The 13677-nt window shown below is 49.3% G+C and overlaps 1 protein-coding gene across 1 annotated transcript in view; it reads right to left on the bottom strand.

Moving 5' to 3' along the window:
• The window catches only part of NLRC5 (NLR family CARD domain containing 5), a gene marked incomplete at its 5' end in the record, with an annotated part of 57130 nt that extends 44701 nt beyond the window's left edge, over nucleotides 1-12429 (bottom strand). Inside the window, 4 exons of the mRNA XM_082005626.1 lie at nucleotides 2943-3140; nucleotides 5914-6202; nucleotides 6826-6927; nucleotides 12142-12429. Coding sequence (XP_081861752.1) covers nucleotides 2943-3140; nucleotides 5914-6202; nucleotides 6826-6927; nucleotides 12142-12429 — 877 coding nt within the window. The remainder of the gene's footprint in view (nucleotides 1-2942; nucleotides 3141-5913; nucleotides 6203-6825; nucleotides 6928-12141) is intronic.
• Nucleotides 12430-13677: the final 1248 nt, after the last annotated feature.

Below are 13677 nucleotides of genomic sequence, written 5' to 3' on the forward strand. Positions count from 1 at the left end.
ATAGAAAGACAGCTTGCGCTGGTCCTCATGAGGCTAACCCATCTTCTTGTCCCACTCCAAATATGCCACAGCTCTCAGGAGCGACCTAAGGGTCTGGACTGGTTTAAAGACCTTCAGTAACGGAGCTCCCTGAACTTCTCCAGGCAATTCATTCCAACACTTCAGTTTATTTATACAGATTTTCCCAGTGGATAACATCAATCTTGCCTACCACTGTGTGATCTGCTACTTCCCTGGTCCATCCATTTGAGTGTGTTTGCAGAGAAGTCAAGCAGATCCTTCCTCCTCCCTGGGACACATGATCAGCTTTAAGGACTCAACATTTATCTAGTATCGGAACATGATTTTGCGCTTCACAGAGCTGTTAATACCCAAATCTTACCGTTCCCAGCCAACAGCAGCTGGGACTTCAGAAATAAGGAGGTACACACTGCGGGTGGAAGCCTGGCTTTGAAAATCTTTGCAGGAAACAACATGAATTTTAAAAGGCATGTTTTGCAAGAAATGTGTTAGGTTTAGCAAATGATGCTCAGATCCTTTTGCTCAATCCCCTTATTTGCTTAGAAGCACAGTGCTAAGTAGTGCCAGAACCTTAGCAAAAAACAATCATAACAGTCCACCAAAAAGCATCCTAGGAAATGACCCTACTGGCAATACAGCAGCTGGAATGCAAAAAAATGAGGTACATGTAATTCTAGGTTCAGAGGAGCATATAGAAGTAGAGAGACCATTAAGGGCTACAGACAGCCTAATCAAAGACTTATACCACAAGCACTGCACGGTTAAGTAGGGCGTGGAGGAAGTGGTTCTGAGCACATGAAAGAAGCCTGGCAGTTTTGAGACAGAGGTAAACCAAATAGTAGTACCACATATCCCAGCTACACACTGTAACAAAGCCCACAGCCCAATTTCTTTCAGTTGTTCTCCATTCCTCCTCCGGATTTAAGTCCACTCAAAGCAGGATAAGCCCGTGCGATGGACCTGAAAGAAAGCAGGAGCAGGAAATATCAATGACTAGATGTCTCTCAGCTCCACAGAAAGCTTCCTTATGAGCAAAGCCAGCTGCCAGGTCAGCCTCCACGAGCTCAGCTGGCCAGGGCGCACTGTGTGAAGGAGCTACATATACTGCTGTGACAAGCTGCCCTGCATTTTCCGAGACCAACCACAGCCACCTCACTGGTGAGTCTTTTTGCAGGCTGGGCGATGCATCTGCCTTGCTTTGAACACAGGAACTGCTCTGTTTCTCTGGGGAAGAGGGCAAGGAACAGCTATTTCTGGAGAACACACAGCCCACAGATTCCCAGGGCTGTTTATGGTGATTAATTTCCTGTTTATGGTACACTCTCAGATGGTGAGAATGGGCAAAGGTGAGAGAAGCACAAGTCTTTCCTTCCTTTCCCAGTAACTTTCAGCACTATTTTCAAATTTCTATTCCACCAGCAATGGGGGAGATCAACCACATACTCACTAGGGCAGCACAGCAGCTAGGAGCAGCAGTCTGCCTGCAGAGCAGAAAGGTCACTTTTGTTTCCAAGACCTGAAAACTGCATGTGACACATAAGACACAGTATTTGCAGTGCTGTGACTCAAAAGCAGTCTCTGAGTGAAAAGCAGAGGCAAAAGTGTCTCTGTGACCATAAGAACAGCTGGAACTGCAAAGGGTAGGATGGGAGCTACGATTTAAAATGGGTAACACCAGCAGAGATGGGCAAGGCAGGGAGTGCTCACTGCTCAGGGAGCGCAGCACTAAAAGCCTGCCTGTGTCTGGCCAGGAGCAGGGAATGCAAACAGCAGATGCAAACACACAAGTTATAAGGTACCGAGGGAACTGGCAAGCCTCAGCAAGAACCAGAGGTTCCTTCTTTCAAAGCTTGCCAGCTCTGCAAGAAGCTCCTGTTGCTGTGAGCGTGAGCCTTAGCCAGTCCCCAAATTCACACAGCGGGAATAAAAATGAAGAGCAGCTTCTCAATCAAATCATCTATTCTTCATCAATGGGCAATCCAACACCAACCCCATGCCCTGCCACCAACGTTAAGCACTTCTACAGCACACAAGACCTGGACTTTGCTCTCAGCATGGCCTGGGGCCCAGCTCAGTGATTCCTCTGCGCTGCAGCCTGCAGAACACAAGGCTTCATCTCCTGCTGCTTCGTCTTCTCCCAGCACACATTTCAGGAGGACATAGCAAACTGACAGCAGCTTTCTGTGATAATCTGCATTTCTTTTGCCACTACCTCCACCGTTTATTCTCTCACAAAGCTGGATGCCAGAATCACGTTCTTTCTCTCTTTCTGCTGTGAGACTCTTCACATGGGGAGGGACCTGGGCTGGTGTTGCGTTTTCTGGAAACTGAATACCTGGTGACTGAGGAGGCAACTCAGAATTTAGCAGCTTCCAGTTATTCCAGTGCCTGTTACACAAGGGCCCGGGGACATCGCCCAGTGGTGGCACATACTTTCAGTATTTTCACACTGCACCAAAAGCTTCTGACTGACATTTGAGTGACGGATGCCACTGCAAAATGCCATAGGAAGAGGAGGGATCTTGAAAACAAATCCCTCATTTCATGATCTGCACTGAGTAGGACGGCCTCCATCCCAAATTCACCCCTGAAGTAAGCCCCAGAACTACTATTACCCATTCTTGTAAGCTCTGATTCTGACACCTCTAAAATGGTGTCTGCTGGATCAACTCCTGAACAGTCTGTCTGCTCTTCCTTCAAAAGCCAAACCAACTTCCTCCACCTACCAATGAGCCAACCACATTAAAATGACAAAAAGCAGGGGTTTTGAAGGGTGGGTGGGAGATTCCCTTGGCTAGAGAAACTAAAATAAGCGATTTCCTTAGCAGAGTCAGGTCTAACAAGGCTTTTCTGAAATTCAAGGAGGGAAAACAAAATAGGAGAGGTCGATCTGGAAAGCACCAAGAAAAGAAAAATCAAACCTGAAGTTGCAGTGGCTTCCCCACACCGTGCCAGTGCTGTGGCCAATACGTGGGACATTTGTAGCCCTGCCCAGCCCATGGGTAGAGCAGATAAACCCCAAGAGCACAGCACCCCAGGGTCTGTTCCAGCCTTACCTGTCAGCACAGACGACCGGGCACTCACATCTGCGCATGTTTCTTGTTGCTGGCTTAAGTTATCTAAAAGAGTTGGATTGGAAATAAAAAACAGTTACCGCAAGCATCCTGCTCTTGAAATCTGGGGTGCTGCTGGCCAAAGTCAAAGGGCAAGCAGCTCGCAACACACACACTGGCATAAACCAAGACTCAGTATAAGGGCTGACGCAACACAGCCAGGTTTCAGGCTACCCATCTGATCTTTTCCTTTCAGCTTTCTCCAAAACACAGTTATCCTCTGCTTTTAAGGGAGGAGTGAAACAACTTTTCTCTGTAATATATACAAACTCAGAGCGTGGGTGGCATTGGCTGATCTAAAACCACACTGCAGCCAAAAAGGGAAGCCCTACTCTTCCACCTTCCTGCAAAGGAGGAGTTTCTGTGATGAAACCATTGGCAGAGTTAGTTAGCAGCCCAGTCAAAGGCCTTTTCTGACTCACTGCGCAGCTCAAGCTGCCACAAAACCCCACTCAGCACAGCCAGCCCCACAGATGACACACACAAAGCTTCAGAGGGAGATCCTGCTAAAGCCAAATAGAAGCCCGCATGCCACCAGGACTGTTCTGTTCAGATAAACTGATGCCTGAAGGCATCGCTCTCCAAAATCAGATGGGAAGCCTTCATACATTTAATTCCTTTTGCTGCCATTTCCAGCGTTTCCCAGCTGGGAGTGCAGGTCGGCACTCTGGTATTTCTAGCTCTAGCATCAGCACAAAGGAACAAACGATGAGGCTCTAAATGGGCACATGTGCTGCGCCACAGCCTCACACAAAATCTGTTCAACAGCTCAAATACGCCAACTCTTGCCCTGTGTGCCATGTAAAGAAAAGCAAGCCAGTTCTGGTGCTGCAAGACTTGATCCCGCTATCTCTCCACTATCATCCCAAGTACTGCTTGGGCTGCCTCTCAGGCTCGTTTTAGCCCGGATCAGTCCTCCAGTCTTGCTCACCATGCAGACGTAAACTCTTTTCCCTTGGAGTCACTTTAGCTAAGGCAATCTAATGGTTAATCTTGCCTAACCTGAGACCGCTTCGCTACTCTGAAGTGTGGTCCCATATCATCCTCCTCCCAAGCACAAACTCCTGCCCTTGGAACAGCCCCTGCAACCACACAGCTAGGGATAAGGTCAGGATGAACTGAAAGCCACTGCGTGAGCAAAACCAAAAGCAATTCACCTTCAGAAGGATCAATGATGCTAAACTGTTAATACTACAGGTAAACCAGCATAAGCCAACTCCAAAACCTTAAGAGACATCTCCTTTTATGATATGCCACAGCATTAAAAGGCTGAAATTTGTTTCAGCTTCAGCCCTGAGAGAAAGCCCGCATCAGTCCTTGCTTGCTATGGCTTTGCCTGGTCTTTCCCCTGTTTCATTCCTACAAAAATAACTGCTGCTGCAGCTGGTTACCAGGCTGCATCCATCCGACTGATGCAAGTAACAAGAAGTTACTGCAGGCAGATGTGGAAGACAGTACCGCTGAGATGGACTCCTCATGTAAGAGCTCCGTCAAAGTATGATGTTAACAGAAAAGAATTAATAACCAGATAAAGTAACCCAGTAAGGAAGAGGCGCGGTTTAGCTGGTGCAACAGGCTTTCATACAAGACAGCATGTGCACACTGTGTGTATTGCCTAGAACATAACACACAGTGTATTGACTGCACTTTTTAATCAATCATGATTTTCTCTAAAGCCACTGCCTCCAACTGTTTAATGAGAGATATGAGGAAGCGCTTTTCTTGTGGTGTGGGTACTTTAAGACTTCTGTATTTCTTGCCTTTCTAGATCAGGAAAATAAAAAATAGCAATTAAAAATCCGTGGAACAAAAAGGTAGTTTGTTGGTTTTTTCCCTTCACATAAATCTACCAAAAAATTTCATCTCAGCTTTACTGAGGAGGGTATGGACAATTTTTGTTGGTTTTGGCTTCTTACGTCTAATTTTTTTACCTCAACTTACACTTCTAAGCCAAAAGTTGTGCCTCCAAGAAAAAAATGCCACAAAAAATTTCAGCAGTTTCAAAACCTTCCTTCAAGAAATCTGGAAGGGAAAACTTGGCAAAATAAACTTTCTCACCAAGAAATACAGTCTGAAGCTGAATTTTCTGATTAAGAAAATCATTGCCATCGAGAAACTCCTGAGCTACTATTGCATCATTGTTTTCTCTCTCACAGCTATCGTGACACTTTCCACTCTCACAAGTAACTGGGAATCCCTACAGCACAGCACACGACACCTTTTTCCCCACATTTCAAATAGACTTATTTAGCATCTCAGGAACACTACTTTTTTCTCTGGGCAAAGTGACTTTGCCCTTGGGGACACTTCCAATTCTGGAATGCAGATGACAGGACCACCCGTTTCCCACAAGGTCCACAGAACCCTCCATCCTCAAATCGGGCCAAGTCTTACTGAAAGAGACAAGAAAGTGCCCACCAACACCTGCAAGGTGTAGCACAACTGGTGAAAAAGCACGTCTGAAAATGTGAACTACTGCTGTTTGCCGACAATAACTATTTTTGGAGGGACTGATCTTATTCCAGAGATTATGGTGAAAGACAGACAGGGGGAACCAGAAGGAAAGGCAGATCATTTTTTAAACCAAGTGGCTTGGTTAAAAAGGCTTGTAGCTGCCTGGACACCACAGAGGGGAGTGCCACTTCTCACTGACGAGGTCCTGACCACGCAAGTGAGGGTACTAGTGGTCTCACTGCCTAGACTGGTCTGTTGGCTAGGGACGGCCAAGGTGTTGGCTGTGTTTGGAGGCGGTCGAGGAAGCTGGCCCGATCTCCATTACCTTCTCCCGTAGAACTTATAAGCAGTATCTCCAGATCCAGGGGGAGGTCACACTCCATGCAGACATGCTGTGCAAACTGTTTCCAGGTGGCAGGGCCAGCCTTCTCCAGCAGGTTAAGGAGCACTGAGACTTTTTCTTTTTGGTCGGTGATGCCATCCAGGCCATTCAGGGCCACCCCTGGGAGGAAGTGCCGGGAGGTCGTGAGCAGCCAGTCGGGGCGGTAACTGAGGAACTCCACTAGCTGAGGGCGGGCGCTTCCTATGGCTGCTTCCAGGTCTAGATCATCATTCTGAAATGGGGGCTAGAGGGATGAAACCGGAAGGGTAGTGATGGGCAGAGGAGCGAGAGCTGTTCACTCACACTGCCCTGCTGACAAGCAGGCAGGGCAGCCCTTCATGACTCTCATCTACCCCTTGGTCCAACCCAGCATTTCGTATCTGCCTTATGCTCACCATGTCGTGTGGCAAACCCCAGCCCAGCCATTACATGGTGCAAAGGCTGCAGTGCTTGTCTGCACAGGGCCCAACGCAGCAGTACTGCAAGGGACAGGAGCGAACAACAGCCATCAGGCTCTCTGGCATCAGCCAGGGAGAAGCTCCACTGATGTCTGTATTGCTGTGGTGGCCATCTGCCAGATGTAACATCTCAGGCATCTTTCATATGCAGGAGGACCTCTGGGGAGGCATGGGACTCCCAAGAGCAACATATTTCCCTGCACAAAGGGCTGAGGCACCTGTTCTGGCTGCTCGTTCTGTGGTGATAAGCAACTCATTTCTGCTTTGGTGACAATGTCACCCTCCACTTCCGCTTCCTTCCCACAGCAAAGCCATCCACATACGGTCTCTTACCTGCATTGTTGTGTGGTCAGACTCCTTTCAGTTGTCAAATGCAAAGTTGGCTTCTGCTCCATACCCTGACGAAGAACTGATCTGCTAGCGGCAGTGTTTCAGCACACAGTGACACCTCAATGCATGGCGCATGCCTATATCCAGTTGCCTCACTTGGTACAGATACCTAGGGATAAAAACAACAGAGCACGATGTAGATATGAAAGAGCATGGGCAATTACATGGATCACAGATCTAGAAGTTCTGCCTTTGATTGCAGGGTAAGCTGTGGAGCTTTTCATCTCTAGGTAACAATGTCAACTCAATCCAGCAGTGACCACAAAATTTGAGGATCCACTACTGGTGTGATGAAAATGCAGGACTGAGCCTTGTGCCCTAAGATGCAAGTGAAGACGGGCTTTATAGGAACACTTCAGGAATCGCAGCTTTCCTGGTGTCGCTGCCTGACTTGAGTTGGTCTTCTATGACAACCTGCTGCTCTTTGCACCTCCATGGAAGCTGATGCAGAAGTAGCAGCAGCTTGCTCAAGTCAGGCAGTCAGTCACACCAGAAGAACTGTGAAAGGCTAATACCTTGAGGCTACACAGTGCTCACAAGAGTTTCATGTGCTGCAAATGCCACCGGTGCCGGTGCCGGTGCCAGCCGCTCCACCTCTCAGCAGAGATGGCAAAGCGAAGTTTCTCCCCACGCTGCAGCTGGAACTGGCTGGTGTGCAACCACTCCTACCGCAAGTAAAGGGATAAGGAAAGTGATTGCCTTCCTGCACACCTCCAAACACCCTGCAGCAGGGCCCCAGCCAGGCTACAGCAGTGTCAGGACTGTGCTATCTCCAGCAGACAGCTGTCTACATTGATGTTGAAAGCCATCTCCAACTACAACCTCCATCATCATGTTTGGTATGTCTATTGTCACCCATCTGGACTTCTGTAAGGCCTTTGACACGGTTCCCTACAACATCCTTCTCTCTGAATTGGAGAGATTGACTTGATGGGCGGACCGTTGGGTGGAAGACTAATTGGTCGGATGGTCACCCCCAGAGGGTAGTGGTCAACGGCTCAATGTCCAGATGGAGATCAGTGTCCCTCAGGGGTCCGTACTAGGACCAGTACTGTTTAATATCAATGACATAGACAGTGGGAGCAAGTGCACCCTCAGCAAGTTTGCAGATGACACCAAGCTGAGCAGTGCAGTTGACACGCCTGAGGGACGGGATGCTATCCAGAGGGACCTGGAAAAGCTCAAGGAATGAGCCATTGTGAACCTCATGAGGTTCAACAAGGCCAAGTGCAGAGTCCTGCACCTGCGTCGGGGCAACCCCTGGTATCAGCACAGGCTGGGGGTGAAGGGATGGAGAGCAGCCCTGCCGAGAAGGACTTGGGGGTGTTGGTGGATGAAAAGTCGGACATGAGCCGGCAATGTGCGCTTGCAGCTCAGAACGCCAACCGTGTCCTGGGCTGCATCCAAAGCAGCATGGCCAGCAGGTCGAGGGAGGGGGGTCTGCCCCTCTACTAGATTTAGACTAGCTATGAGAAAGAAATTTTTCACAACGGGGATGGTGAAACCCCGGCACAGATTGCCCACAGAGGTGGTAGATGCCCCACCCCTGGGAACATTCCAGGTCAGGTTGGATGGGGCTCTGAACAACCTGCTCTAGTTGAAGATGTCCCTGATCACTGGAGGGGGCATGGAACAGATGACCTTTAAAGGTCCTTTCCGACTCAAACTACTCTATGATTCTATGTTCTCAGAAAGACTGAGAAATACAAACCACAGGGAGTAGCCTCCATTCTCCTACCCCCGCACCAACTACCTGTCTTGCATCTAGAGGGGACAGTTCTTCCAGGTCCAAGACTGCTGCACTGTGTGTGGTGTGGGAAAAATTCCCACAGTTGCTCTAACACCTGAGTTTATGTGGGGTGGGGACGGACAGTGACCAACCTAGTTCAGCAAAAAGCTGGTAACGCTGTTGAGTGGAAGCATCCTGTTGGGTAGAATCATTTCATCCCCCAACAAGACTGGTGCACACAATAACTGCCATTTTCTGAGCAAACACTTTCCCAACCCAACAGCAACAGCCACCCCACTGCTACCAGTTTGGAGGGACAGGGGCATCATGTTGCAGAGCCCACCTTCTCTAGTGTTCAGCCCTCACTCCCCAGACATGCTCTCCTCCACACTGACCATTCACATATCTACAGTAAAAGTAAGCCACTGGCCTTCAGGCTTTTTATTTTTGCCACCTTCTTGACCTGGCCAAGGAGGAAAGCGGGAGGTTTCTATGGTGCCAAGGGAAGAACTCAAAACAGAAGTGGAAGACGGAAGAGCGCTCTGATGAAAAGAGCCAAGACCTTCCCATCTGAGCACTCCTAAGACAACTCCTAATTTATCAGAAAGTTACGCTCATGCTGGAGCGACCTCACAGCAGAGCCATGCCACTCCATCGGGCACATTGCATGGAGAGAACACCACCTCCCCACATCGCTGCTGGGCATGGCACACACCCGGAAGCTGAAGATGAAACAAAAAGCAGGTGCCAGGTTGGAGCACTGGAGATAAAACTGCTCAAGATGTTTGTCCCGCTCATGGTTAAGAGGATATCCCTTCTCCCATAACCTAGCACCACTCTCTGCCCTCTCTGTACTGCCTCTTTGAACAGCCTTGGATGTTTTGAGACAGAGCCACATTAATGCAGCAAAGAGATGTGACCTGACTGAGTCCTACAATGGAGGACTGGATGGGAAGGACCTAATCAGTCTCTTCTGTTCCTGCGCTCCAAAAGCCAGGTAGACATCCAATAAGAGCAAAGCTGGTGGTACTGTACGCTCCTTTACTAACCTCTGACTCTTCAGGTCAAAACCATGTCAAAGTTGGTTGTTATGCAGCATCACCAGGCTGTTACAACAGCGTATCACTGCAAGAAAGACTCTACCTAAGGTCTCGTTCGAGATGAATCTTTCAGAATGCATTGTATAAAAAGCAAGGCAGCTCTAGGATCCATGAAAACCTGGGTAAAAACTCCAGCTTGTAAAAATTCTCTAATGCCTCTCACTCTCTATTCTAACAAGAACAACAAAAAAAGCTCCTGGTGAAATGCTAAGAGAACTGGGCTTAACCAGAATCAGTTTTCCCCTCAGGCTCTTTCCATGATGCCAAAAACTGAAACTCTGAACCTTACTGTAAAGGACTCTGCAAGTTTTCATTCAAAATGTTTTATTATTAAATTTGTTTTATATTATCAATTATATAAACAAAGAATGCTAATAGTAACACATGCATTAAAAACAAAGGAGAAAATGTTTCAATTAACTGGAAAGCTTAAAGGAAAACATTTAAACATTTCAAATTTAAACAAACTGGAAAACAACAGGGCTTCCTGCAAAACAAACTTCATTTCCCAGTAGCCCGATCAGTCAACCTTTAGGGACTCCCATTTCACATTTCTCCAGCCAAAACCCAGAAAACTGTAGACAGTAATGCCTTGACTTTATTCCCCTGATGACCAAGAACAACCTGCTTAATAAGACTGTATTAAACAAATAACTAAAAAATCAGACGTTAATGCCAATGAAGACTGAAAGCCATTCAGGCAAAGACTAGACTCATATGAATTAATGAAAGACTCATATTTGAGAACAAAACAACACTGAAAAGTTAGATGAAAGGTCAGGCAATACTGCACAGCTCCTATACTACTACTACTCTGCTAAACAAGACCATCAGAAATGATGGGCAGCAACCTACAGTAAAATGCCTCTGAGCTCAAAACAAAGCACAAAAACCTCCGAAGAAGAGCCAGAAAACTTTTGAGCCTTGACCCTTGCCCTCGCCCTTCAAATGTACAAACTCCATTAAAACACACTGCAAAAATACGCCTCGCCTCCCCTACTTGGCATTCATGCCATTCCCAGCCACGAAAAATAAAACCGAAACGTGAAGCTCCCTGTTGCAAATCTACCAACTTCTTACACTCTCTGAGAAGCTCATGCTACTTACTGAAAGCCCAGAAGCAGAGCAGCGGCACCAAAAACAAAGTGGGGGTCACGAAACAAAGGAGCTGGGGCACAGCGTCCGCTGCCCTGATTTCTTCACCTGCTAACCCACCGTTCTCCCGAAGCGCACAGCCCTCCGGTGTTTTTTGGGACCTGATGAGCAAAAGACAGAGCAAAATGAAAGTAAAAACAGCTAGGAATTCCCCAACCGCAACTCATCTATGGTAGAACCAGTGAGATGAGCAAAAATACACAGTCAGAACAGCAGAAGAGTGTTTTCCTATTCTAAAATCTACAGCTATATCTATTATTATCTATTAGCTATAGATAATTTAGGTAAAGCTTTTGGGGAGTGGTTCAAAGAAATGGGACTCAGGGCAAACACTCTCACTGGAGTAAGCTCTGACTTGGTTGTGGTTAAGGCTCTTGCAATGGGAATCTTTTTATTTATATGCCTGGGTTTGACTATTCTGGAGCACAGGGAAATATTTATTTACCATTTCCATTACATCTAACAGAAAAAGGCGATCTGCCTTTCCTCTGGAACAGGGACAAGATTTAAGTGAGAATGTAGTAGATGTGAATGATTTGAGGAAAAAATCACAGGTTTCTAGATAGAACTGTGTGCACGGAGTTCTCCAGATCTAGCCAGACAGGGTGCAACATACAATGAAATATTAGTAATATTTTTCTAGATGCCAGAGAAGCTACGTTGGAAAACCACATGCAGACGAGTCCCAGACAAGGCCAGATGGCACATAGCACTCTTTCAAAATTCATTTATCAGAATAAAAAAAAAAAAACAACCAGGTCCAGCAATACCCGCATCTCTGGACAGAAATGGTTGCTCTGGTTGTTCTGCCTCGAGCACAGCGCAGGGGATGGGAAGAGCTCTGAGAACCGGGGGCGGATGGAGGGGACCATGGGTGGCGAGGAGCAGCTGGGGAGGCGACATGCAGCACCCACCGTCGCACTCCGCCCCATTTTGCTGCCTTCCCTGCCCGGATCTGGCCCACCACACCTCCCACTGGTCTCTCCACCAGCGCTACCAACGCAATAACCCCTTTATGGCCAAACCAGCAACTCTGTGCCTAAAAACCCCCAATCTCATCCTTGACAGACTCCCATACATGGCTCCAGCTGGTAAAAGCTGCGATGCTGGTTTGCTCCCATCGCCTGGGAGCGGAAGTCACCTCTAGCATGGCTTCCGACCCTAGACGGGAACAGGGGGATGCAAAGGGCGCAGCCAGACCCCTGGTTCCCCCCAAATCTAAACCCTCGTCGGGTGCCCCAGCACGACGCCTCCGCCCCGGGCGGGGAGGAGGTGGAAGGGAGGACGGTCGTCCCTTCCACCTCCTCCCCGCCCGGGGTGTCGCGCCCGCGGCACTCACCCGGGCTGACTGTCCGTCCAGACGTGTTGTAATAGCGGCGGCGGCGGCGGCGGCAGCCCAGGACCGCCGCGCCGCGGCCGTCCCGAAACCGAAAGCGACAGCAGCGGTAGAGCCGTTGCCGGGAAAGCACGTGTGGCCGCGGCGCCGGCTCCGCGCCAGGCTCGGCGAGGCGCTGCCCCGGCAGCGCCCCTCACCCTCCGCCGCGGGGCTTGGGCCGCCATTTTGTGGAGGGGCTAGCAGCGAGGCGCGACGCCCCTCAGCCCCCGGGTGTGGGGCTTGGGCCGCCATTTTGCGGAGGGGCTAGCGGCGGGGCGCGACAACCCTCAGCCCCGGGTGCAGGGCTGGGTCGCCACTTCGTGGAGGGGCTAGCGGTGAGGTGCAGCGCCCCTCAGGGTCTTGGGCCATCATTTTGTGGTGGGCGCTGCAGCCCCACAGGGAGCTGGAGAGGCAGCTGAGGACCCTCTGGGGGTCCACTAGCCACTTCTCTGCTGCTCCCCCATGCAAGGGCAGCTGTCTTGCCCAGCCCCAAGGGCTTGTCACCACTGGATGTCCCCAGCTTCCCCCCGGCAGGGCAAGGCACCTCCAAGGCAGAAAAAAAAAGCATTTTTTCCTGCCATTTCTTTTTTATTAATGCTCATCACTCTAGTGGGATGTCGTTCAGGAAGACCCGAGGGCTGTGGCTTGACAGGTTCCCCTGATCTTCAGCCTACTTTGCCATGCAGAGAGCAAAAATGTCACCTCAGCGTCAGCCGCTTCAGAGCTGGAGGGAGCACGGACAAGCCCTTAGCCGGTACTGAAACTGTCAGCGGAGGCAGTGATGGGAACAGGGTGGGAAGGGAGGTGGAAAGTTGCCCGCTACACCAGGGCTTCTTCAAGGCACCGTTAGCCGCACCATTGTGTCACACCTTTTGTGCCACTCGCCTCCTGCTGTGTCATGGACATGGCTGATTGAGACCCACTAAGATAAACCTTCCCTGGCTGCCTCGGAGCAACCTGTGAAGTCCATGTGCAGCCTTCTCCTTCACCAGCTTGGCACCGTAGCCGCTGCAGAGATGTGAAACCCCGCAGTCGCGTGGAGCAAGGACGTGCTGGGGGAGCTCAATGACCTCTGGCATTGAGGGTGGGAGAGGAGCAGGTCAGAGACACCCGGCTCAGTCCCCAGGGAGGACATCTGTGACAATGCGGAGGGAGCGACCGCCATGCCCAGGGAGCCTGAGAAGACAGGGCCGTCCTGCTACCAGCCTCGCAAGGCTCTTTGTGGAAGCCCCAGCTTTACTATTGCTTTGTGTGAGAGGAGAACATCATCCTCTGCCTTTGTTAATGTGATCACCATTACAGTCTTAGATTTGTCACCTGAGATCTCTTCCAAGTGAAATGACAAATTTAAAAAAGGGAAGCATGAGTTGGTACAGGAAAATAACTGAACCACTTCAGATAAATTATTGCACTGTAGTAGGAAGGAGCAGGAACCTGCTGTCTGACTACACACTTACACTTTCTCTTATAATCTGTTTGGCTTCCTTATCAGTTTTATTG

The sequence above is a fragment of the Phaethon aethereus genome (genome assembly GCF_964289735.1).
Source record: "Phaethon aethereus genome assembly, chromosome: 13".
Taxonomy (NCBI): Eukaryota; Metazoa; Chordata; class Aves; order Phaethontiformes; family Phaethontidae; genus Phaethon; species Phaethon aethereus.